This window comes from Leptonychotes weddellii, chromosome 2 (genome assembly GCF_054177405.1).
Source record: "Leptonychotes weddellii isolate Sample4059 chromosome 2, ASM5417740v2, whole genome shotgun sequence".
Lineage (NCBI taxonomy): Eukaryota > Metazoa > Chordata > Mammalia > Carnivora > Phocidae > Leptonychotes > Leptonychotes weddellii.
The window spans coordinates 22,893,471-22,920,580 of record NC_138370.1 but is presented as its reverse complement, the minus strand read 5'-3'; the positions used below and the strand labels follow the sequence as shown (position 1 = coordinate 22,920,580).

At 44.9% G+C, this 27,110-nt stretch overlaps 1 protein-coding gene and 1 pseudogene across 2 annotated transcripts; one reads left to right on the top strand and one right to left on the bottom strand.

Moving 5' to 3' along the window:
* Window positions 1–18,250: 18,250 nt before the first annotated feature.
* On the bottom strand, window positions 18,251–23,477 carry LOC145717822 (large ribosomal subunit protein eL34 pseudogene; annotated as a pseudogene). The gene is made up of 2 exons (XR_014141270.1): window positions 22,418–23,477; window positions 18,251–21,611 (listed from the first exon to the last, which is right to left on the bottom strand). The product of XR_014141270.1 is annotated as a large ribosomal subunit protein eL34 pseudogene (transcript).
* On the top strand, window positions 23,467–23,877 carry LOC102732330 (histone H3.3A-like). The gene has a single exon (XM_006747083.3). It carries the CDS (start codon window positions 23,467–23,469, stop codon window positions 23,875–23,877), a length of 411 nt encoding a protein of 136 aa, XP_006747146.1.
* The last annotated feature ends 3,233 nt before the right edge of the window (window positions 23,878–27,110 follow it).

Below are 27,110 nucleotides of genomic sequence, written 5' to 3'. Positions count from 1 at the left end.
CAGAGGAACAGTTCTTTGCAGGAGGAAGCATTCTAAGACATGGGTAATGAAAGCAAATCTCCTGGAAACATAAGGGCTAGATCACAGCTAATTTAGGCAAGAAAACTGCGATGAATATTACGCAACCTATAAAATTGTCTTTAGGAAGAGTTCTTCATGACACGGGGACAGGCTTGTGCTGTAAGGCTAACGACAAAAGCCAGCATTCAAAATTGCATTGGCAGCGTGAGCTCAACTATGCAATAAAGAGGAGACGTTTCCAGAGAATAAGGCTGGTGCCAGCTGTGAGGTGGAGACATGGACGCAGAGGGCGAGTGCCTTTTATTCCACACAATTCTGCACGGTCTGAATTCTTTTCCCCCGTGATCATGGACTTTAAAAAAAAAATAGACTTTAAATTCGAAAACAGGTTTAGATCTATGTACAAATTGCAGGCGCAACACAGAGTTCCCATATGTCTGGTTCCCCTATTTGCTAACATCTTCCGTTTGTCACAAATAATGAACCAATACCGACACATGATTATTAACTAATGTCCATTCTTTAATGGGATTTTAAAAGTCATTTTGTAATGTTCCCTTTCTGTTCCAGGATCCCACCTAGGAGACTAGATTACATTTGGTGATCGCATCTTCTTAGGCTCCTCTAGGCTGTAACATGTTGGCAGGCTCGTTTTTTGATGACCTTGACCGTTTTTAGGAGTTCTGGTCAGATATTTTATCGAGTGCCCCTCAGTTGGGGGTTGTCTGATGTTTTTTTCATTAGACTGGGGTTTTAAGGTTTTGGGAACAAGACACACTGAAGCTAAGTGCCCTCCTCATTGTATCACATCAAAAGATAAATTGCTTTTTTTAATGAAACATACAATAAAATATATTTTCCATGAGGATGACGCTGGAAAAAGAACAGTGCTTGACTCTGAGTGTGGATTATGAGGGTTTTCTTAATATTTTTCTTTATAGCCTTCTATAAGAAGTACAAAATACATTTTAGAATTAGAAAGGGAATTAAGCAACAGTTGGACTGTAAATAGCCAAGAAGGTCTGCAGGGGCAGTAGGGACAGGGGAGGGCTCCGGGCCTCGTCTGGCTTGGGAATAGAGTCTCAGCGAGGTGGGGAAAACACCAGGGCCTGGCTGCGTGCTGGAAGCAGTCAAGATTACTAATGGCAGGACAGAAAGTAACGGCAACAAAAGGCAAGGGAGGGCCAGGGCTGGGAAGACAGCACTAATGAGAACACTGAGATGCATTCCAGGCGAAAGGGTAACCCAGAAATGTAAGCAAGCCTGGAGCTGAGATTAGTTCTAGCCAAATAAGTCATGCAGGCTTCAGAGGCCGCAGGCAGCCCGGTGGAAGCCCAGGCACCTCTGCGGCTGCGAATCCAGCAACGTCATGCTTTGTATAAATACTGACTTTTTAGGGAAGACAGAGAGGAGCCGCTCTCTTTTTCCACTGCAGGGATTAAGAAAAGTTTATTGATATTTAAACAGGCTGTTTCTAATCAGGGCTTATTTTAGATCTAATAAGGCTGTTATCATTTTTGGTTTTAATTGGGTGCAGAGAAGGGGATTCAATGTCAATCTGGGTAAAGTATTTTAAGCTGCTTTGGAAGATGTTACCCTGAAATGAAGATTGTAGATCACACGTGAGTCCCAGGGCACTGGTCCCATAGGGATATTCTACTAGAAGCCCCTAGAACGTTGCCCTAGCTCTTGGTTCAGCATTAAAGTGGCTGGGCTAGGGCCCCTGGTTGGCTCAATGGGTGGAGCACGGGACTCTTAATCTTGGGTTGTGAGTTGGAGCCCCATGTTGGTTGTAGAGATTGCTTAAAAATAAAATCTTTTTGAGGCACCCGGGTGGCTCAGTTGGTTAAGCGTCTGCCTTTGGTTCAGGTCGTGATCCCAGGGTCCTGGGATCGAGTCCCGTATCGGGCTCCCTGCTCAGCGGGGGAGTCTGCTTTTCCCTCTCCCTCTGTCCCTTCCCCTCCCCCCACACTTGTACTCTCTCTCTATCTCAAATAAATAAAATCTTTAAAAAAATAAAATAAAATCTTTTTGAAAAAATAAAATAAAAATAAATAAATGAAATGGCTGGGCAGGTGGGCTGGTGTCCAAATGATGGGATATATGACCATAACTTCATATATCTGAAAGCAATCTTTCAGTTATGATTGGCAAACTTCTATTCGTGCTTCAAGACCCAAATCCTGTGTTCTGTGAAGTCTTCTCAAATTCTCTCAGGCATAACAGTGACTTTGTCCTCTGTCTGCACTACGTACTGTTGTAGCAATTTTCATCATTGCATTTATTACATTGCACCACATCATTGGTTTCTGCTCCTGGTCCCCTAGTAGACTGTTCAGCATAGAGAGCAGAGACACTAATGTATTCTCATTTTGTATTCTTTTCTCTTCCAAAGTAGCTTAGTTACTAAAATATAGTAGGCACTCAAATCCATTTTTTCTTCCTGAGTCACAGACTAGCTATGTATCTCTCTAGATCTGGTTTGCTTAGATCCACCTTCATCTGTGCATATAAATTTGTGAGGGTTACTTATTGAGCACTTCCTGTAGGCTGAAGTTCTGTCCGAGGATATCTAAGGGTTATAAAAGAGCTATATGATGTAATCTTGCTGCTGCATAGCCCTTAATCTTTAAAGAGATTCAATAGATGAAAATATTGCACTATCAGGAACAATAGAGGGATGTGTAATTATAGAAAAGTAAATCTAAGTGGCCCAACACATGGTAAAGGTAGCTCCTGGTACGGAGGTGAGGAAGAGAAGGAGCTGTGGGTTGGCATCATTAGGAGGGACTTCGGCTGAGGCACAGAAGATGGGGATGGTTGACCAGATGGAAGAAATGAGGGAGCATGTTTCAGACTTGCAGAACAGCTGCCCAGGTGGGGCTGAGCCCCAAGGAGAGCAGACAATAAGGAGACCAGCTTGGAACTTCCCATAAGATTTTGGAGCCTCTGGGGGTGAGTGCACTCCTGACTCACTGAGAAGCTGAGCGCTGAAACCGGAAGCTGGGAATGAACCAAGTCCAACTGAGGTGAGGGGTGGAGCATCAGTGCGCAGGCTGGGGGTGGCCTCAGAAGCGGGATCAGGATACACAGAGGGGATGGACTCAGGGCCATGTGCCTTGAGGGGATCTGGCTGCACAGCTCCCAGCGCCCTGGGAAGCCAGGGAATACTGTAGATGGATGTGTCCCTGCTACACTGACCTATCTTCCTGCTCCTTTCTCCGAGAAAGAGTTCTGCTCCCTAAAATATTTAAAGGCCCCACGCCATTCCTGATGACTAAGAAGGGGCAATAGGAGAGGAAAGGAGAAATAATTCTGAACGGAGGGAATTAAGGCGGCAGTGTGGCACTTGAAGAAGACTTTGACGAAAACTGTCATTTGCTAGCTGCTAGCACAGTGCCTTTGGGCCTGTTGCCTGACTTCCCTGAATCTCAGTCTCATTTGTAAGACCCGGATGCCCATCTGTCTCCTGCAGGTGTTGTTAGGACATAAAGCGTACAAGTCACTTTTGGCTGCAAGCAATCACGACTCCCTGGGATCACCTCAAGTGTGTGGAGGGTGGTGGCCAAGTTCGTCGTACTCATGTGTGTGGCAACAGGAAGACGGGATATTAGGGTCGCCCTTCCCAGGCTCGTGGCAACCCGAGGGCTGACACAGCTGGGACTCACTCAGAGAACCTGCCCATGAGCCTGCGACCAAGAGCAGCTCTGGAGGAAGGGCACCTCTGCCCACCCAGGAAGGCTCAGGGGTGGCCTCTCTGCCGTTTGTTCACCCAGTCCGTCTCGAACACCAACTGTGTGTTCGTGTGGGTGGTGAGGACGCAGCCTTCCCTCCCACCCCTCGCTCCGTCTCTGCTCCTAAACTTACCCAGTTCTCTATCCACGGATTAGTCAGCATTCCTCATATGCAAGTGCCGGAAACCCAACTCAAAGTAGCTGAAGGAAGGGGAGTCTTTAGTGGCTCACTGTGTCAACAAACCCCAGAGAGGCAGGGGTGCGAGGGGAGGGGAGGGGGAAGCAGGAGGAGAATGAGCTGGCCTCAGGGTCAACTGATCAAGTTCACCAGAGAGGAGGCTGGGATTTAAAAATAGTTGCAAATATCCTCCAAACAGATAGTGCTTAGGCTGGAGCAGTGGGAGGGATGCTGCACAGGAATCAGGATTCCATTTTTTTTCTTTTTTTTTTCTTTTAAAGATTCATTTATTCATTTGAGAGAGAGAGCGAGTAGGGGCAGAGAATCTTTAAGCAGACTGCGCTGAGCGTGGAACCTGATACGGGGCTCAATCTCACGACCCTGAGATCATGACCTGAGCTGAAATCAAGAGTCAGATGCTTAACCGACTGAGCCACCCAGGCGTCCCTCTTTTTTTTTTTTTTAAATGTCCCTTTTCTTTTCCAGTTTTATTGAGGTATGATTGACAAAAAATGTATATATTTAGGTCATACAATGTGATTTTTTAAAGGTGTACAATGTGATGATTTACTATACTGTACGTATGCATTATGAAATGATTACTGCACTCAAGTTCATTAACACATCCATCATTCACATAGTTACCATTTGTGTGTGTGTGATGAGAACACTGAAGATTTACTTTCTTAGAAAAATTTCAAGTATAGAGTACAGTATTATTAACTATAATCACCATGCCATACAGTAGATTCCCAGACTTATTCATCTTATAACTGAAAGGTCATAAACCTAACTAACATCTCTCTGTTTCCCCCACCCCTAGCCCCTGGCAATCCCATTCTGCTCCCTGGTTCTATGAGTTTGACTTTTCCAATTCCACATATAAGTGAGAGCATATAGTATTTGTCCTTCTGTGACTGGCTTATTTCACTTAGCATAATGTCTTCCTGGTTCATCCCTGTTGTTGCAAATGACAGGATTTCCTTCTTTTTATGGCTGAATAATATTCCATTGTATATATGCCTCATTTTCTTTATCCATTTATCCTTTGAAGAGGATTCCTTTCTCCACTCCCAGATCTGCCACTTATTAACTATGCAATACCATTTATAATACTGCTAGGGCTTCATCTGTTAAATGGACCTAACGGTCACCTCCCTTTCTAGCATATAAATGCCTTATGTGCTGGATGATATTATTATTATAAAAATATCTGCAAATTAACAGTATGTGCCCATCTGCACGCTAAGTACCTCTGCACAAAGACTCACATGGGAAGAAAAACAATGACCAATACTGACAATCGGTAATTCAACCTATTTGAATTCAGGATGTGTGGCTTCCATCCCAAGTTCCTGACTCTTTCTCTATCAACTGCTCATAGCTGGGACCACTGACTTCACTGACCCCTAGCTCTCCATGAGGGTTCCTGAGCCAGTGCTCAGGCAGTAAGTAAAGAGTTTTAGCAATCTGCCCCCTTCCTGTGGGGTTTAGGGATCCTGACCCTGGGTTCCCATCTTGGTCCCAGCTGTGCTTGGTAGCCAATCCCATGGGGTTGGGGAGGAGGGTGTCCAGAGGCTCAGAAGAAGCCCAGAGCTCCATCACCACGGGACAGGGCTTCTGAGTGGTTCTTGCTGATCTCTCTTCTCAAGAGCTGGAATTCTGGACAGGGAATCTAAGATCCAGACTCAGGATCTCCGGATGCCTGGATTTCTGGGCTGCTTCCTCCTCTCCAGATGGGAACCCGCTGCCACCTAGAACCTAAATGAAGGTTGGGAGCTGACCCTCTGTTAGTGTTCCAAAACATCTTCCCTCTCCTATTTCACATGGTGGGCTGAGCCTAGACCCTCTCCCCGCTCCCTACCTGCTGTTTTGCCAAAAAAAAGTCCTGCCTAGGTGTTGGTCTTAGGTTTTAACAAGTGGCTTTACTAATTTGTTTTTTTGTCTATACCTATATTCAGATGTGATTTCTCGCATTATATCTCTCCAAACTGCCAGACCCACTAGTATTTTAGTAGCGTTCTCTAATTTAGAATCTCTGCTCTCATTTCAAATTTACCGGGGACCCACCTAACAATAAAAACAATAAAGCAGACATATCCCTGGGGCACCTGGCTGACTCAGTCGGTAGAACATGGGTCTTGGAGCAGCGTGAGGAAGAGCTGAGAATGACCCCTGGAATGGTCAAAGCCAGCACGCCACTGCATCCCCACATCGAGCGCCGACATCCCGCCCCACACCCACCCCCAGCAGCCACCACGCCCAAGAGAAAGGCTGCAGGGGAGGCGAAAGGAGATAAAGCCAAGGTCAAGGATGAGCCACACTGAAGATCTGCAAGGTCATCTGCTAAGCCTGCGCTTCCAAGCCAGAGTGCAAGCCTAAGAAGGCCCCTGCCAAGAAGGGAGAGAAGGTACCCAAGGGGAACAAGGGGATGGCTGATGCGGGCAGGGATAGGAAGAAGCCTGCAGAAAATGGAGATGCCCCAACACGCCAGGCACAGAAAGCTGAAGGGGGCTGGGCATGCCAAGAAAAGCACGTATTTCTGGTAACTGTGGACTTCTGGTGGCTGCACAGTTTGCAAATGCTACTTTTTATCAAGTTTTATTATATATATAAAAAAAGAACATGAGTCTTGATCTCCAGGTGGTAAGTTCAAGCCCCGCCTTGGATGTAGAGAGTACTTAAAAATAAAATCTTTAAAATAAAAAAATAGACCACAACCCCCGTGCCCAGCACTGACCTAAGTGCTTGACACCCTCCGCATGAGGTCCATGCTCTTTTCCTCTTGACGGGTGAGGACACCGAGGCTCAAGAGGTTCACCCAGGATGGACAGCTGGTGCATGACAGAACTGAGATTGCGACCAGAGCGGCCTCATCCCGATGCCTGTGCTCACAACTCTGATGAGACAGGTGAGTGGCCCACACAGGTGTGCAGACCGCCGTGGAGTGAGCAGTCACAGCTGAGTTCCTGGGCAGTGGCAGGTACTTTGGAAGGTTTTATTACATTTCCAAGTTACATGTGATTTTTTTTTCCTCTAGGAAATCCAAAGGGCCCATGTCCATCCTATTCCATCTTCCCCAGGGCTTTGCCATCCACACTTGACAACATTCTGCGAGCAGCTATGGGAAAGACAAAGAATAAGTGGATATAGCTTCTGCCTTCAAAGGGTTTCGGATGCAGGAGATGAATGGGGGACGAAGTTAGTGCTGCGTGAGGTTTTAAGCGCATTTCTGGGCTGTTTCCTCTTGTTGCCAGAAGTGGTAGGACTCAGGTTATTCTGCTCAAAAGCTCAAATCGCAGAAAGGCGTCGAATTCAACAGCTGGTGGCTAGGTTTTAGGAGTACACGGTTTTTTGTGTGTTTTAAGGGGCAAGGATAAGACTTGAGGGTAGGGTGGTGCTGTTACTATCAGTTTCCGTGAAATGTTGCAATCTGCCCCTGGCCAGGGATAAGCTCTCCTTAAAGGTCCTCTAGCAAGGAGAATCGATTTTAGATCTGGTCATCGTAGAAGCCATTCCACTCCCCAGTTCCTCTGGCCTGCTTCAGCGCTGTTGTTAGGTTCAGTCTGGCAAACGTCTGTTGAGGGCCCACTACGAACCAGATCGGACGTCAGGAAAGGCGGGGGTGTGGCGGCGGGGGTGGGGCTCAAGCTGCAGAGGGCGTGGTCTCTGACCTGGAGGGATTTGCCCCTCAGGTAGGACAGATTTGTCAGTAAAAGCCGCTCAGTGCGGTGGCAGAGGTCCAGAGAACAAGCTGCCCAGATGGGGGATTTAAACCCGTTCTGGAGTGTGGTGTAGTGTGGTGTGTGTGTGTGGACGTGTGTGTCTATCTCTGTGTTTCTGCGTATGCGTCTGTGTGTATCTGTGCGTGTCTGAGTGTGTCTGGGTCTGTGTGTATATCTTCCTTGAAGACAAGACACCTCACCCAAACCTCGGGAGGAGATTCCCGGCCAAGAGGAGGGCACAAACAAGGGCACAGAGGCAACAGGTGATACACAAAGCCCCATAAACTGGGCTGTGAGGTGGGGAGGTCAGGAAGAAGCCAGCAGGGGTCAGGACTGGAGGCCCATGGATGTTGGCTGAAACCCTCAGGTTAATCCTGTAATGGAACGGGGCTGTGGGAAGCAGGAGAAAGACGTGGTTACATTAGCCCCTCGACGACACTGCTCTGGTGGCAGTCTGGAGACCAGAGTGATGGGGGGCTGGGGTGGTGGTGGGACGCTGAGGGAAAACAGTCCAGGAGAGAGGCAGTCAGGGCTCGAATTCCAGCAGGGAGCGAGGAAGGAGAGAAGGCCCCACACCATCCTGCTATCCCAAACCCAACAGACACTTCCATCTCCTCCTCACAGCCTCCTCTCCACCCTTGTCAGCCTTTCCCCAGCAGCGCCCGGCCAGGAGGCCCATCCAGGCTTCTGAAGGGCTCTCCTTAAACACCTGGGAAGAGAGGATGCGGGGAGGGGAAGAGGCCGAGTGAGGGAGTTGGCAGAAGCAGCCCACCGCTGCCTCCCACTTTGAGGGTCTTTGTCTGACCGCTGCGCAGTTTCACTTGCTCTTTGCAGTTCACTCAGCCCAGTTACTGCTGTTAGCTTAACTGACCTACACATGGAGACACCTATGATGGGTTAGCTATGCTGTTACGGGGACAGGGGTTCTAACTCGAGGAGGTTTTACAACACATATTTCTTTCTTTCTTTCTTTCTCTCTCTCCCTCCCTCTCTCTCCCTTTCTTTTCTTTTTTCTTCCTTCCTTCCTTTCGTTTTCTCTTTCTTTCTTTCTTTTCTTTCTTTCTTCTTTCTTTCTTTCAGATTTTAAGTAATCTCTATACCCAATGTAGGGTCTGAACTCACAACCTCGAGATCAAGAGTCACACCCTCTAAGGACAGAGCCAGCCAGGCGCCCCACAACAACATTTCTTTTTCCTTCTAATGGAAACATGTTTCCTCCTCCCTCTCCCACACTCCCTCTCTTGCCAGGCTCCAGGTTGCCCAGATGAAGATCCTGTGCCCACTCGGTGGGAGATTCCTGGTACCTCAGGAACAGGCTTCTACTGTTTCCTTATAAGAGAGTTTCCTTATAAGAGCTTATTCTTTGCTTCTAGAAGTCATTTCAATAAATATCCATCAGATTAGACTCTCATTTAAATAGTATCTGTGGGGGGGAGAGGAGTAATTAAAACGTAATGAGACAGTTAGCAAATGGATCTGGGACTTTTCAGCTTTCTTATTCTGGTGAAATCAAAACCAACAGGCATTTTTAAGCCCCTGATCTGCCAATGCATCGCAAGGGAATGGGGCTGGTATGTGGATGAGCAAGAGAACAGCCCGGTCCTGTCCTCCACGACGCAGGTCCACAGGCCCAGGGGAGCACAGGGGAGAGGAGCTGACTGTGTCCAAGGAAGTCGGGGGTGCCTGTGTCCGAACTGGGTTTTTAATTAAGTGGATGTTTGACAGTCAAAGACCAGGGCATTCAGAGCTGAGGAGACCGTGTGACCAGTGTGGCATGGGAGGAAATGATGCTGGGCCGGGGAGAAGTTAGGGGAGGCTGAAGGCCTGTGTCGTGGGGAGTGGTAGGGAGACACAGCTGGCAAGGTGGCTCAAGGGCTGAATGCAAAGGCCCTGGGGCACCAGCACCAGAGTTGGGCTGTACTTAAAGCAAAAGCAACCAGGAGTCCTCAAATGTGTGCAGGCCTGAGGTATTTCGTGTTTTAGGAAGGCAACTATTTCGTGTTTGGACGAGAGAAAGGACATGGTGAGAATCAATCTGGAAGCTGTTAGAAGATAAAGACGAGGAAGCCTGCTTTAGGCAGAGGGATGCAGGGAAAGGGACATGTCTAGAGATACGTAGGACGTAGAGCTGTGCTGAGCTGGGTACAGACGGCACAGGAAGGAGTAAAGTCTGATAGAAAGCTTGCTGGTTTGGGAAAATAGGTGCCTACCACGCACTGCGCCAGGATACCTGAGGAGAGCTAACGCTTTTATCAACTGCCTTCTGGGATCATCTCAAGCGAATCTAAGAATGGAATCGCCTAAAGATGTGGCAGAAGGCAAAAGGAAGAGCTAAAGGAGGGCATATACGAAGGGAGGTTTGTTCTTTGTGCCCAGATGGAATCTGCGAGTTTTTCTAAGGCCTGCAATTTTGCCGTTGGTGCCAACCACTGTCTGGGGTACAAAGTGGGACTCACTCCAGACTCCCACATGAGACATTTCTGGGAGACCCGTTGGATGAGAGCACACGACGAATGCAATGCTGGAAGCACATTGAGGGGGAGCTCTCTAGAAAGCAGCTGGAGTCTAGATTAATAGGAGATAGATGGGCTGGAAATCTAGGCTGCAAATAATTAGCATCCCAGAGCCACTTGGAGCTGGGGGCACAGGTGAAATCACCAAAGGAGGGCCCGGGACAGGAACCCAAGGAACATCAGCATTCAGGGAGCCGCTGGGAGGGGTGGCAGTGGAAATGAGGCATGAAGAGGACAAGGAGAGAACAGAGGCCAGGAATCTGCCATATGATGGACCAGGCTGGTTAAGGGCAAGTAGAGGCCGTGAGGGTAAACTTGCACAGTGGGAGCATGGGGAGTTGGGCAGGACGTGGTGTGTGGGCCTCAGCAACGCTGGGCACATTGCAAGTTGGGCAGTTACATGTGGACTCCTGTGCCCCTGTGTGCTAACTTCTCCCAATCCAGACCCAGTGCTTGGCCCACAACTCATGGCTCCGAGGGAGGCTGCTGCCTTGACCTTTTGGGGCTCAGGCTGCTGGGATCAGAGGTAAGAAAGAAGGGGTCTTATAACTTCCCTTCACTCATCTGTGGGCTAAGAGCTTTTGGACCACTGGGCCAACGCCACTCTCTTTTTTTTTGCACTGAGAAAAACTATCAGTGTAGATACCATGCAAAGCTTTTTCTGAGCGTGGCTTTGATCTTGTGGTAGCAACATTCCAAGAGAAAAATAAGAAAAAAACCTTCTTAAGAATCTGGTGCTTGTTGGCTGAGAGATTGGGTGTTGTGCGGATTGATGAAAGTCCCAAGGCTCAGCAGTTCAGGGGAGAAAGCAGGCCTTTGCTATCAGAAGAACCGCACTGCATGTTCTCATCCCGGCAACCCAGCTGCTGTCTTCATGGTTAAGCACGTCTAATGGCTCCCATGTGTCAGCTGGAAATTTTACTTAAACCAAAGGAATAAACAGCAATACGTCACAGTGTCACGAAGAGTTTCTGCCCCTTTGTGCACATTACGAGCGAATCACGTCTGCTAGAATTCTATCCTATGCGCCAACAGACTTCTTTTTTTTTTAAGGATTTTATTTATTTGACAGAGAGAGACACAGCGAGAGAGGGAACACAAGCAGGGGGAGAGGGAGAGGGAGAAGCAGGCTTCCCACTGAGCAGGGAGCCCAACGTGGGGCTCGATCCCAGGACCCTGGGACCATGACCTGAGCCGAAGGCAGACGCTTAACCGACTGAGCCATCCAGGCGCCCCTAACAGACTTCTTAATACATGTATGATGTCTTATAATCAGCTCTGAAGATTTTTAATGTGGGAATGTGATGGAATGGGGTTGGAGAACTTAACGATGACATAAAGGTTCTACAAGTCAAACCATTCTCTCTTTCTACCTTTCATAATCCCACTGAAACAATAAATATATTAGTATTAATATGTACATATATTAGCATGTTTATTTCTTTGGTTAAATAAAAACCCAAATGGACGGGAAGTTGATTTTATAAGTTTTTTTTTTTTTAAGATTTTATTTATTTATTTGTCAGAGAGAGAGAGAGAGAGAATACAAGCAGGGGGAGTGGGAGAGGAAGAAGCAGGCCCCCCAGCTGAGCAAGGAACTCAATGCGGGGCTCGATCCCAGGACCCTGGGATCATGACCTGAGCCGAAGGCAGACACTTAACCGACTGAGCCACCAAGGTGTCCCTGATTTTAGAAGTTTTTAACTTCTAAAGCAAGATAGGATAGTTATTAGCCTGAAATAAATCCAAGAAAATTACAATCCTTTTGGTGGATTGGGACCAAATGCAGATTTTTCAAGAAGTAAAGAGGCATTTAACTCACAATTTTTCTTTTTAGGAAATTAGTATTTTTTATTTGATTAATGGTAGAAATCGATCACGTCCACATTCTGCCCTTTCCTCTTATCAATTCAGAAAATAGAATATATTCCATCTGTTGTCGCTCCCCTTACCCCACATCTTCTTAATCTCGTTAAGGCAGAATTGCTAAATAATAATAGTTGATGTTAGTTTCTGATGAGAACTGGATCATTAGAGAGATTGAGGAACATCCAACACTCATGACCAAAGAAGGAGGCTGTGTACATGAGGAAATCTGTGAAGTCTCATTTTGACAATTTTATTTTGACAGCTTATTTCCTTTGTTAAAATTTTTTTTTTTTTTTTTCTGGCCTGAACTTGAGCCATTAGGGTCATTTTTGTTCTGGATGTTTTTGGTTCTCATTCACTTATTTACTGGTGTCTAAGGTCTGGACTTGTGCCCCTGGCACCTACCACCGTCTGCCGTAGACATGGGGCTCACTCCAGACCCCCACCTGCGTGCCATTTCTGGGAGACTCTCAGGGACTGCACTGGGCCTTGGGCTATACAAGTGGGCTCTTGCGGGCAGGGATCTCAGGTCCCCAAGAGGCGTAATAGGAGAATCCTGTCTGGATAGATTCTCCAGTGTCTCTGACCTGCACTAGAAATAGATTTTGAGAGTCTTCTAGTTGAAACCATCTGTTACATGTGATGAGAACAATGTCACCTATTCTTTTTCTTATTTGTCATGGCTCCCAAGAATCACGGAGATGCTTTTCAGACCAAAGTATTGGGGAACTTATTGCCTCAAACTTTCAGGACAGAGATGAAGGAGCTAAACATAGGGCAAAGGCACATTGCTAGTTTAACCCTTCTTTTTTATTTCCTAAAAGACAAGACTCAAGTGATTCTGGGTTAGAAGAGTAAGCGTACACACAGTCCAGTAGAGCTTGGTGCCGGAACGTTCTAGAAGATTCTGATCCAGTGGTGTCTCGTTACAATATGAAAACCTGAAAAATCGATGTAGCTTCAACTTCCTGTGGTGAAATAACATGGGTATTTGGGAAATGTAATACTGACTATGAATTTTAACATTAACTACCATGTATTAGCCCTTCGTTGTTCCAGGTTCTCTATTTCCTGATTTGCATATGTGCTCACCTCAAAGTCAAATCCGAGGATCAATCACGGTAGTCGTCACCTACTTCTCGGGGTCAGCACATCTGCTTCTCCTCACTTCCCTGCTTGCTACCTTCATTTCTATTTTGTTCATCTTGATGCATACACTTTCTTTATCTTCACCCACTTCAAATTTCTTTTGGAAAGAGGCAGCATTCTGCATACAGTTTTGGAATGATTTGTTTCTAAAGAGTAATTCATTGTGAAGGCTTTAGTTTGTCTTCACTTCTAAAGAAATCAGTGTTTTACCTGGAAGGAAGACAACAGCCATTCTTGTTGAATTGTTCTGCTAATGTTTGCTTTGTAAACAGTAGTATTTTATGCAAACAAATTGGAAAGTCTTGATTTGGGCCCCTTAGGGGCAAAGGTCTTCCTTCTCTCACTAAGTATCCTTTGGTAGGGCTTCCTGAGGGGAGCTTTGTCATTTCCACCCCCGTGTGGATCATAAGGTACACCGTGGGGTGGGTTGTCTCCTAGAATGAAGTCTGACTTACTCTCCTTTTCAATGTAAATAGCGTGTATTCATACACACAATCTTCACACTTGTACTTTATGAATAATTTCTATGTATGCATATAGCATATGTACGATCATTTCTTTAAGCTGTTTCATCTCTCCCTGAAGGACCCTCCATAATTACTGCAAAATACTTTTGTACAATGACCCAACTGAAATATAAACCGTTCAAAAAGATTTTAGATTTTCAGAGAGGAGGAGAGTTGCCCATTGACAAGGACTCTGGCCTTTGGCAAACTGCTTCTGAGGGAGCTGTCGGAAACCTGAGAGGGATAAGGAACACCTTCGCTTAAGGGGCTCCCTGCCTTCACCTGGGTGGTGTTAAGCTGGGGTGGCTGCTCCCTCTGGAGCAGAGATCCCATTATTTATCACAGGCACACTGCCTTTGGGAACGTAGGGAGGAGACAGTTGGGTCCTTGCTCAGAAACTGGTGTTGTGGACTCAAAGATCCTCTCAAGAATTTCCAGATGCCTTCAAGCAAGGTCTATCGGAAATACACAACAGAGCAAACGATCCTGAGAGTCTGAAGGGGAAGGCAGTTCAAAGTCGCTAAATGGGGGCTTTGTTATTAAGAGAGTCTTAATCTGGTAAGGCTCTAAGGTAAACCCCATAGTCAGACTTGATGTTTTTGTGTTTTAATGTTTGTTCTGGTGAGGTACTATTTTCACCCAGCAGGGTTAAGAGTGGGTGGGAAGGCTGGACCTTAAGGCAATGGAAGGATTTTTACTTATTTTCTACCTGTATTGCCTGGAAAATGCTTCCCTTGTAATGTCAAGTAGTACAAAATAAACCCGAGCAGTCTTGTGTATTTACATTGGGGCCTTAGTTATGCAAAAATATGGATGGGTAAAACATTAGTAGAAAATATAATAAAATGGTACCAGTGGTTGTCTCTTTATGTTGGGGTTGTAAATGTTTCCTTTTGCTTTTCTTTTTTCTAAATCTCATGTACTAAATGAGACATATTTATAATGAAACTGAAATCTGGAAAAAAAATCCTAGCCTTATTTTGCAGTTTATACCACACATTTTTGTCAGAAAAATTCCATCAAATGTAATTAATAGTGTTCAACCTTGGGGGTATGTGTCAGCTGGGAAGCTTTTAAGTTTTTCAGGGACTGCAAAGTCTGGCATGCGGAGCTGATGAGCAGCCAAGGTTGAGGACCATTGAGCTGATGGTCGCCAAAGACTTTCTCATTAATCTGGGTCTAACCCTCCTGTGAGGTCCGTGACAAACAGGACTCTAGACTAGAATCACTGAAGCTGAAGGGAGTGTCTGCAGCTGCCTGCTGTATGAATGGTGGATAACAGAGTGTGTGGGTCTCCTGGGTGCATCCATTTGAACAGGAGTCCCCACTGAGGTTTCCATGTCACTTACTAGCTTAATGGGAACTGGAAAATAGTCAAAGTTAATTCTTAACGCAATAGTCATTCAAATTTTTTTAAAAAGCGCAGATCTCACAGCACTCTCGGAAATGGGAGAGGATGTGTGAAATAAAATATATAAGACCCTACAGGTCAGGATTCACCTCTTCAGATGATTGATATTAACCAATAGATCAATCATGACAACTTTTTTTCTTTTTAAAGATTTTATTTGAGAGAGTGAGAGAGCACAAGCAAGGGGAGCAGCAAAGGGAGAGGGAGAAGCAGGCTCCCCGCTGAGCATGGAGCTAGACTCGGGGCTCCATCCCAGGACCCCAGGATCATGACCCGAGCCGAAGGCTTAACCAACTGAACTATCCAGGCTCCCCAACCATGACAACTCTCAAGCTAAATATTCAGGAAGGCATCTTTTTAGCTAAATGTGTATGTAGGCGGGTGGGTGGATGGCCGGCTGGTGGTGGTAGTGTTGGTGACCAGGACCTGAAACGTAATGTGGGAAATGACACAAATTCCTCAAGGCTTGGACTGCAATAAAGATAGATGTAAATCAACACAAAGGAGATTTTGATCTAAAAGTAAGATCAGGGGCGCCTGGGTGGCTCAGTCGGTTAAGCCTCTGCCTTCGGCTCAAGTCATGATCCCAGGGTCCTGGGATCGAGCCCCGCATCGGGCTCCCTGCTCAGCAGGGAGTCTGCTTCTCCCTCTTTTACTCCCCTGCTTGTGCTCTCTTTCTGTCAAATAAATAAATTAAATCTTTAAAAAAATAAAAGTAAGATCATTGTTTATGTAAAGTCTTCTCTCTTAATTATCCTCTCCATCGGAAAAGAGAGTATTTTCAGATTCTAGTGGCTATCATAAATGAAAGTTTCCCGAAATCCAGCCATCCAGAAAAGCAAATTCATTTTCAAATGCGTGAATAGGAGACACAGATGGGGTGTCCCTCAGCCACTGCTCCCCTTTCCAGGAGTTTCCAGCTGCAGTCATACTTGCCTTCCTAGCTATGGTTGATGAGACTAGCAGTGGGTCGAGCAGAAAGTCTCCATCCTGAGAGTTCTGAATTGGGACTGTGAGATGCTAGGTAGTCATTCCTGCAGGTCAGTGAACAGAGGACACATAAACCAGGGAGTGAGGGCAACCGTGGTGGGTCATGTGCACACATCAGCAGTGATGGCCGGTTTGCTGAGACCAATGGAGTGGACGATGTGAGGGAACTCAAGCGAGGGAAGCCGACTGCCGGCTTCTTGGTCCAGTCCTCTGTGGGTCCCACCTCTGCCTGATGCCCTTAGATTCCATTAGCCATCTCGAGAGCCTTCCATAAGGGCCTTTTTGCTTCAACTAGTTTGAAGTGATGTCTTTACCTTGTGACCTAAAAGGCCTTGACTAGAAAAAATGGTAACCAAAGCAAAGTGCATAATCCAACCAGTAATTAACACTGAGAAAGAAATGTAAATGGAAGCAACATTAAGAATGTATTAGTCATTTCTCTCTGCTGAGAATTTTAGAGCAGTCAGTCTTAGCTTTTTGGGAGTGGTAGCAGTTAGAATTCTTTAAGAAGCTGATGGAAGTTATAGACCTTCTGTTTAGGGGGGGAAAAACACATTTTGCATATAATCCATGTACCACCAGATAAGTACTTAGGTGATCAGTGTTTTGATTTGAGCCTTAATAAATGTACATAGATACCTGTCATTCTCATTGTGTCACCCATTTAGGTTATAAGCTTCTTTCTAAAGGAGGAAACCAGTTTTCTCTGTAAATTTTAGTTCCTTTTACTTGATGGCTCAGGCAGAATTACTCAATGAAGTTATTATCATCTGTTAAATTATGGGATATATATGGTATCAAAATACTTTTTTCTAATATTAAAATACTTTTTGAATGCAAATCATGATTTGTACCCCAAACATAAATGTCTTATTAAGGTGGATTAAGGGTACTTCACATTAAAATCAAATGCCCTCTTCTGTAGGCCAGGCTTTTCTTCCCTCTATTGAACTTGTAATTTATCGAAGGGCCCAAGTAGCTACAAGTCAGACTGTATTTGAATCCAGTCTCTACTACTTACCACATAACCTTGGGCAAGTTCTCTAGTCCTTTGAGACTAAATTTTCTCTTTGGCAAATGAGGTCAACAGTGGTATCTAATCATAAGGTTTTTGTGAAGTTTTAGTAAGATATTCCATTTAAAGCACTTGGCAAAACGCCTAGCACAAGATAACAGATATTAATTTATTATCTAGATGAACTGACATAGAAATTTAGTCACAATATACTGTGAACTTGCTTCCCTTGGAAGGCCTTTTCTCTTGACTTGTCCTGCATACTTACACTGATAGAGTAAGGGCCAGGACTGAGGTAGGGTCAAGGTCCACTCAAGGTTTTCCTCCTTTGTGAAACTCCCTCCCTCTCTTAGACAGAACGAGTGACCTCTTCAGGCTTCCCTGGGTATTCCTCCTCACTGAACTGGAATCCACTGTGTAGTTGGGCTCCATCTCTAGACTCCGAGACAGGGACTGTATTAGTCTCCTCCTCTGTATCCCATAAGACAATTTATTGAATAAATACATGGGTAAAGAAACACAGAGCCAGTAGTGAAGGAGATTCCTACCCTTTCCCTCTTGTTGATCAGATCTCGAGGGAGAGCATGGGAAGAGGTTACATAAGTGAAGAGGTTGGTATGAGAATAAGAAGGATCCTACAAATTTAGGGAAAGACTGATAATTCTGTAGCCATGGTAACAAGGAGCCAAGAACTGGTTTTTTTGTTTTTTTTTTAAGATTTTATTTATTTATTTATTTGAGAGAGAGAGAGAGAAAGAGCATGAGAGGGGAGAGGGTCAGAGGGAGAAGCAGGCTCCCTGCTGAGCCAGGAGCCCGATGCGGGGCTCGATCCCAGGACTCTGGGATCATGACCTGAGCCGAAGGCAGTCGCTTAACCAACTGAGCCACCCAGGCGCCCCAGGAACTGGTTTTAAGTCTCTTCAGTCTATCCGTGACAACTAGCTGAAGTGAACGTGCTTTTGCAAATCAACTGGTATTGTTTCTTGCTTATAAAAATCAGCCAACAGGGGCACCTGGGTGGCTCAGTGGGTTAAGCGTCTGCCTTCAGCTCAGGTCATTATCCCAGGGTCCTGGAATCGAGCCCCATGTCGGACTCCCTGCTTAGCAGGGAGCCTGCTTCTCCCTCTCCCCCCTGCTCATGTTCTCTCTCATTCTCCCTCTCAAATAAATAAATAAAATCTTAAAAAGAAAAAAAGAAAATCAGGTAATAAATTAATATGGACCTGTTCTAGTAAAAATGCACCCGAGCACCAGCCAATCAATAGGTCTCACCCGAGCAACCACAGTTCCACAGATGATGTCAACCCACTCACACTTCTGAAAGCTCACCGATCCATGAATTCCACACTTCTCAAAAACCCTACATGAGATCAGCAGTCTGCTCTGTTCCCGGAGACCATGCCTGACAAGCACAGTTCTCCCTTACTAGAGCCACCAATAAATTCAGTTTTGTTCTTTTTATCCAGATATTGGGAAACAGTCTCATCATCTTTTCCCAATTCTGATATAGACAATTTTTAAATTTAGTAAATTTCATATAACATAATTCACAATCTTAAACATTTTAGAGTGTATAATTCAGTGATTTTTAGTATAGTCACACTACTATGCAACCATCATCCCTGTTCAATTCCAGAATATTTCCTTTATCCTAAAAGGAAACTCTGTACTTCCCAACTGCCCTTTTCTTCACCACCTGCCAACCACTAGTCTACTTTCTGTCTCTGTACGCTTGCCTATTCTTGACACATCAGATGAGTGGAATCATACAGCATATGGCCTTTTGGGTCTGGCTTCCTTCACTTCAGCATGTTTCAACATTCATCCATATTGGAGGATGTATCCATACTTCTTTCCTTTTCATGGCCAAATAATATTCCACCGTATGGACATAATACATAGTTTTTAATCCATTCTTCTGTAAATGGATACTTGGTTTGTTTTTACCTTTTGGCTATTGTGAATAAGGCTGCTGTGAACAACCGGTGTACAAATATCTGTTTGTGAGCACCTCTTTTCAACTGGTTGACAATTTTTTCTCAGGACTTTGACTATATCACTCTAGGGGTGCCTGGCTGGCTAGGTCAGAGGAACAGGCGACTCTTGATCTCGGGGTTGTGAGTTGGAGCCCCACACTGGGTGTGGAGATTACTTTAAAATAAAATCTGAAAAATAAATAAACAAACCACCCTACTGCCTTCTAGCCTCCCTGATTTTTTTTATTTCTTTTATTACTCAAAAATAAAATAAAATAAAAGTTAAAAATAACTTCATTTTTTTATTTAGCTTTCTGACTCTGTGCTTGAGCCTTCCACATTTCCACAATGATTTTCTGCTCCTCGATAAGGAAAGCACGCTTGATCCTGTCATGAACAAACTTAGCACACATGGAACCATCACAGGCCCTGCTGACATGTGTTTTCGTTTTAGACAACTTCATAAGAACTGTAGGTCTCACAGCACGAACTCCTCCAATCGGCCTGCGCCCATACCACCTGCAGATTTTGGTGCTTTCCCAACCTTCCTGGTACAGAGTTAAATGATTCTACTCCCAGGGGTTCGGGACAGCCTAATTCTGCTAGAGGCTGTATCACAGGATAGCCTACGATCGTATGTCAAGTGCCGGACCGTTCTGAATGCCTGTGGATGCCATCCCCAGGAGAGGAAAAAGCTCCATGATTTATGATGAGAAATCAGCCAGTAAGTTGACTGAGGATCCATTTTCTGTGATGAGTTGCTTGTCCAGAACAGGCAAATCCAGACACTGAGAGGAGACTGGTGATTGCCAGGGTTAGGAGGAAGAAGGAATGGGAAATAACTGCTCATGGGCATGGGGTTTGCTTTTTGGAGTGATGAAAATATTAAAAAAGAAATTAGTAATCATGTTTGCATAGCTCAGTGAATGTATTAAAATCCCCCAAATTGTCCATTTTAAAAGGATAAATTATGTCCTGAGCTGCTGTAGAAAAATCTAAATCGGATGTCTCAAAGGCATCTCAAAATCAATGTGCCCCACATCCAAGTCTTGTTCTTTAATATCAAACCCTGCCTTCTTCCTGGGCTCTGGAGCTCAGGGAGTAGACCACCATCCAGCTACTTACACAATAGAAACCCTGGGTCATGTTTGCCAGCTTGTTACTCCCTTCCCCCAATATTTAGTCCATCCCTGAATCCTATCACTTTTACCTCCTAAATGGCTCTTTTCCCATCTGTCCCTATCTTTAACGGTCCATCCCAAAGCCACCATCTCTCGTTAATGACCCCTCTCATCTGGCCTCCTCATGTATGCACTCTTGCCCCTCTTCAATTTGCCATCCCTGCTGCAGCTGGTGGCGCTGGATTGTTCAACAGATAGACCAGGCACGTACTAACTAACTACATCAGCAAAGCAGGCCACTTACAAATTGAGGTAAAATTTCTTGGAAAATGTTGGTATTTTGTATCAGTTAGGATACAACAATTCTGAAAGTAACAGAAAAACCAGCTCACGCTTGCTGAGATATTATCTCTTGAAGCACCTACATTTTTTCCCTATTGCCATCCTCTATTCACATCCAGTGATAGAAGGACAATCTCCCTCAAGGATAAGTTCTTCCCTTAGCTTGTATTAGGCAAATTTAAGGTATAGGCATACCTGTGGACCAGGGAAAGGCCAAACACTCATTGGCATGGACTGACTGAGGTCTACCTGTGGACTGCATGGACAGCTGAATAAAATTTGAGAATCTGCTAAGGAGGAGGAAGACGGGGATGGGCACTTACCCTTGATCCAATAATATGGCTCTTCTTTTAGGCAAGACTTGAAATATAGGGAAGGGGCCCTAATATATTGCAGAAAGAGGAAGCTAACTTTAGCAAAATATCATTTACAGCACGAGGTTTCCCTCTTCATATTTCAAAATTCAAAGGCATTTTCTGTCATCTGGCACAAACAAAATTTAACAATTTATCGTAATTCAGTAAAGAGCTTTCCAATTTTTCTTACTGCATTATGATAAAGTTAAAATGTAAAGATCATATGGGATCAAGTGTGGGTTATTCTTTTTCCAGTTATAAAATATATTGAGCACTACGGCAGAGGTTCACTAACCACAGGGGTAAATACAAGTCAAACACTTCTCTTTTGGGCTCTACACATTTAAGCAATATATACCACACATCTACAATTGTGCCAGTCAGCCTTAAGTAAAAAGAAAACATATTTTAGGCACAGTTATGGGATAAGCTGAAAGACCTAAAACCATTCTTTCAGCTAATAGACCTAGATATATTATAGGTAATTGAACTCTAAAAATCTGCTCTATTAAAAATCAAGTGCATTTAACCCAGAGATAAGGGGTTCTATGTGTCATCTTTATAAAAATGAAATTTTATTCACCTGACAGTATATATAAGTCACCAGCAAGCATTGCGGTGCGTTATTCCCCTACCTTTGTGTGGTTGGCAGCTCGTGGAAGTCTGTGGTAGAAGCTCTCTTCCCTAGGTAGCCAGGATCCATAGCTGGTCAGTTAAAGAGAAAAGTCAGTTAAAGTGGGGAATCACAAACTTATAATAAGTAGCCTTAAAATGTTATTTTTTTTTTAAGATTTTATTTATTTATTTGAAGAGAGAAACACAGTGAGAGAGGGAACACAAGCAGGGGGAGTGGCAGAGGGAGAAGCAGGCTTCCCGCGGAGCAGGGAGCCCGATGCGGGGCTCGATCCCAGGATCCTGGGATCACGACCTGAGCCGAAGGCAGACGCTTAACGACTGAGCCACCCAGGCGCCCCTAAAATGTTATTTTTAATTAAAAACATACAAGTCCTTTCATCCATCATTCCTTTGATATCGGGCTAAAAGGCCTTTTCTTGGAGTGGAGTCTACAGATGGGGGCGGTACATAAGACATGCATTAACACCAGCAAGTAGTGCTGTCAATTTTAGTTTCAGTGGAGTGAGGACTCAAGACACCTGTGGAGAAAACTGAGGGCAGAATTCTGATGGATTCCTCTGCCTAAACTTACACATTTGTTTCGCCCACACCTAATTCCACAACAGATTTTCTTAAGGCGTGATAAAGACCTATCTTTAGAGAGAGGCCCTGATATCAGATAGGTCTTTATCAGGTCTTCCCAAGCATTCAACTTATTTTCATAGAGATCACAACTCTCTTCATGCTCCTCTTTGTCTGCTTTGGGTAATATTGAATTAAATTATGTAATTACTAAGCAAAACTTGCATAAACAAGTTTGGGAACAAACGACTGACTTTTGGAAAGCATACAACTCAGGAAGAAGTGATTAGCCCATCAGGGACTAGCCTACTTACTGGTTGTAAAAATTGCATGGGCCTTCAGCATTAGGAATGTTTTTCACACAGAACAGGGACTGGTTCAAAGGTCTGAGCCAGAGGAAGGCAGAGTTGGTTCTAGAAACAGAAAATCTAAATTCAGAAACAGCATTTACATTTATATGAAGTTATGAAACTCCTTTGAGAGGAATGCTAATGAATAGGATTTGAGCAAACTTTTTTTTTTTAAGATTTTTAAAAATTTATTTGACAGAGACACAGCGAGAGGGGGAACACAAGCAGGGGGAGTGGGAGAAGGAGAAGCAGGCTCCCCGCAGAGCGGGGAGCCAGATGCGGGGCTCGATCCCAGGACCCTGGGACCATGACCCGAGCCAAAGGCAGACGCCTAACGACTGAGCCACCCAGGCGCCCCTGAGCAAACCTTTCTTTACGGAGTTTGCAGTAGGGCCAGCCATGCTTCTCTGGGGGAGGGCATAATGCCTGAGCCTCCTGTTGGATGTGGTTAGGGTCACTGGGTCTACTCTTGGTGAATGCTCTAAAATATTAAAATCTCTCTCTCTTTGAAGAAAGCAGGAAAGGAACTGTTCCTAGTTTATGTTTAAGAAAATACTGAAATCTAGCTTTTGGCTTTCAGCTCGAAGGAGGCCAAGGTGCAGCTGTCTTCGGTTGTCCCCAATCCAGGTTCACCCAACCTCAGCTGCCTCCATCATGCCGCCTAAGTTCGACCCCAACGAGATCGAAGTTGCATGGGTGAGGCGCACCGGTGGGGAAGTTGAGGCCACGTCTGCCCTGGCACGATCGGCAACCCCTGGGTCTTTCTCCAAAAAACGTTGGTGATGACATCACCAAGGCAACAGGTGATTGGAAGGGTCTGAGGATTACAGCGAAACAGACATTCAGAACAGACAGGCCCGGATTGAAGTGGTACCTTTGGCCTCTGCCCTGATTATCAAAGCCCTCAAGGGGCCACCAAGAGACAGAAAGGTGTTCGCAGCCGCCGTCGCTCGCCAGCGCCAGCGCTGCCTCCAGCTCGCCGAGCTCCAGCCGAAGGAGAAGGGGGTTAAGCCATGGCTCGTACAAAGCAGACTGCCTGCAAATCGACAGGTGGTAAAGCACCAAGGAAGCAGCTGGCTGCAAAAGCCGCTCGCAAGAGTGCGCCCTCTACTGGAAGGGTGAAGAAACCGCATCGTTACAGGCCTGCGACCGTGGCACCCCGTGCAATCAGACGTTATCAGAAGTCCAGTGAACTTCTGATCCGCAAACTTCCTTTCCAGCGTCTGGTGCGAGAAATCGCTCAGGACTTCAAAACAGATCTGCGCTTCCAGAGCGCAGCTATTGGTGCTTTGCAGGAGGCAAGCGAGGCCTATCTGGTGGGCCTCTTTGAAGCCATCAACCTGTGTGCTATCCGTGCCAAACGTGTCACAATTATGCCAAAAGACATCCAGCTAGCGCGCCGCATACGTGGGGAACGTGCTTAAGAATCCACTATGATGGAAAACATTTCATTCTTAAGAAAAAAATTTTTTTTTTCTCTTCTTCCTATTATTGGTAGTTCTGAACGTTAGATATTTTTTTCCATGGGGTCAAAAGGTACCTGAGTATATGATTGCAAGTGGAAAAATAGGGGACAGAAATCAGGTATTGGCAGGTTTTCCATTGTCATTTGTGTGTGAATTTTTAATATAAATGCAGGGACATAAAGCATTAATGCAAGTCAAAATGTTTCAGTGAACACGTTTCAGCCGTTCAACTGTATAACAATTATAAATAAACCTGTTAAATTTTTCTGGACAATGCCAGCATTTGGATTTTTTTTTTTTTAAGATTTTATTTATTTATTTGACAGAGAGAGACATAGCGAGAGCAGGAACACAAGCAGGGGGAGTGGGAGAGGGAGAAGCAGGCTTCCCGCGGAGCAGGGAGCCTGATGTGGGACTCGATCCCAGGACCCTGGGGTCATGACCTGAGCCGAAGGCAGTCGCTTAACCGACTGAGCCACCCAGGCGCCCGCATTTGGATTTTTTTAAAACAAGTAAATTTCTTATTGAAGGCAACAACACCACCAACAAAAGACAGAAAGAAGCAGAAAAAACATTAAGCACAGTGGAAATAGCACTTTGGATGTGACTGTCAACGCTGCCCGACAGATGTGGCAGAAATCTCTGGAAACGCCCAGTCTGTGGGCTGCAATGTTGTTGGCCGCCACCCTTGTGATATCACAGATGATATATCAACAGTGGTGCAGTGGAATGCCCAGCTCGTCAAAAACTAGAAAGGAAAATATTTCAATAAAGAATGATTTGACAGCCGAAAAAGAAAAAAAATTATTGAAGTCTCAAGTAGCCTTAATATGGGTCAGATTACTAAGGATAATAAAATTCTCCAAGAGAACCAATTTGCTAATCAAGAGGGGGAAAGCGATCCTGTTTCCTGGTGCCCTCTTGTGATGAAACAGCAGGTCGACAGTGGGGATTATAAAGCTTTAAGATCCAAGTCTCTGAAAGAGATCATCTCCCTTCATTAATGGTTGGACTGCACACTAAGAACCAGCCACCAAAATGATAAAAGCAGTGGTGCTTGAGGGAGGGCCATAGGATGAGAAGTACTTCCTCCCCATCTCCTAAATTATCTAAAATGAAATTATATTACTTTTGTAAGTAAAAACAACAAAAACACCACCACGATTTACCACAGTTAGTTAATAATAAGCAGAACCACTTTAAAGTTTTGGACAGAACGACCTATAGCCTTAACATGAGGACAGTCTTTTAGTAATTTTTTTTTTTTAAAGATTTTATTTTTAAATAATCTCTACACCCATTGTGGGGCTGGAACTCACAACCCAGAGATCGAGAGTCACACACTCGGGGCGCCTGGGTGGCTCAGTCCGTTAAGCGGCTGCCTTCGGCTCAGGTCATGATCCTGGGGTCTTGGGATTGAGCCCCACATCCGGCTCCCTGCCCAGTGGAGAGCCTGTTTCTCCCTCTCCATCTGCCTGCCACTCTGCCTACTTGTGCTCTCTCTGTCAAATAAATAAATAAAATCTTTAAAAAAAAAAAAGTCACACACTCTACCAACTGAACCAGCCAGGCATCTCCCTCTTCTAGTAATTCTTATTGAATTCAGGGGGAAGACCAATAATGCTTTTTAAGTTTTCCTATTGTTTTGTCTCACGCTGTTTAAGAACTTTCAAAATAACAAAGACTGATATGCAAGGCAAATCCTCAGCTGTTTTCCTAACTAGCACTTAGGAAGCCCACTGTATTATGGAATCTCTAAAAGGCAGCGCTGAAAGCGGTTAAGATCATGAACTCTGGAGCCAAATGCCATTTACTTGCCAGTGACCTTAGGACAGTTACTTAGCCTGTCTGTGCCTCAATTTCCACATCTGTAAAATAGTGATAATATTACTTATCTGACTGTTCAGAGAATTAAATGACTTCATGTGTAATCAACCAGTTATGTGTAAACCGCTTTTAACAGTGCCTGACATGTAGTAGGTTCTATACACATTTAATAAATAAATGCAAATTTTAAAAAAATGTCGGTGAGTTTACTAAGTATATATTAAGAATAGTTTTTCTGGAGGCACCTGGCTGGCTCAGTTGGTTTAGTGTGTGACTCTTGATCTCTGGGTTGAGTTTGAGCCCCACGTTGGGTGCAGAGATAAATTAAAAAATGAAAGAAAGTTTTTGTATTATTTTCAACACTCTCCTATTCAACATTCTTACCCTTCAGGGTTTTTATTAATAATAATTTCTACTTAGCCTAGAGAAGTTAAACTTATGCTTAACGAGATATTTATTTAGGGACAAGTAATCTAAATTTCTAAGACGATGGTGTTTAGGGAAGGTTATGACGAAGACCTCTAATAATGTCATATGCCATGTCCATTAATAGAGTTCTTCTTGAACCCGTTTTCCCAATGTGGAGACCCTTGAGAGATACTGACCGTGTACCAGCAAGGAACCCAGGCATAACCCAGGATGTGTGTGTGTGTGGTTTTTAGAATATGAACCTGAATTCTTGGATGCTCCTCCCTATAAAAGGTGGAGCATAATCTCCTCCCGCCTTGAGTGTGAGATAGACTTAGTGACTTGCTTCTAAGAAATTAAATGAAGGGGCAGCCTGGGTGGCTCAGTCGGTTAAGCGTCTGCCTTCGGCTCAGGTCATAATCTCGGGGCCCTGAGATCGAGCCCCGCGTTGGGCTCCCTGCTCAGCGGGGAGTCTGCTTGTCCCTCTCCCTCTGCCCCTCCCTCACGCTTGTGTGTGCTCTCTCTCTAATAAATAAAATCTTTAAAAACTAATAAAATAAAATGAAGTGGAAGTGATGGTGACAACTTCAGAGACAAGGTCCTTCCTTGTTTGGATCTGAGGGAAGCTGAGGGAAGGCAGCTGCCAGGTCATGAGGATACCCAACAGCCCAGTGGAGAGGCTCACAGAGTACGGAACGGAGGCCTCCTGCCAACAGCCCTGTGAGGCAGTCATCTTGTTAAGTGGACCAGCCAGCCCCAGTCTTCAGATGACTGCAGGTCTGACTGCTTGAGAGAAACATGAAGCACACTGAGCCAGAAGCCCCAGGTGAGCCACTCCTAGATTTGACCTGCAGAAACCATGTAAGATAATAAATGTTCACTGTATTAAGTTGCTACATTTTGGGGTAATTTTCTACACAGTACAGATAACTATTATAGCTTGTGTTCACGGGTGA

Coding starts and splice junctions, on each gene's coding strand:
- LOC102732330 (XM_006747083.3), top strand. CDS start 23,467: ATGGCTCGTACAAAGCAGACTGCCTGCAAATCGACAGGTGGTAAAGCA.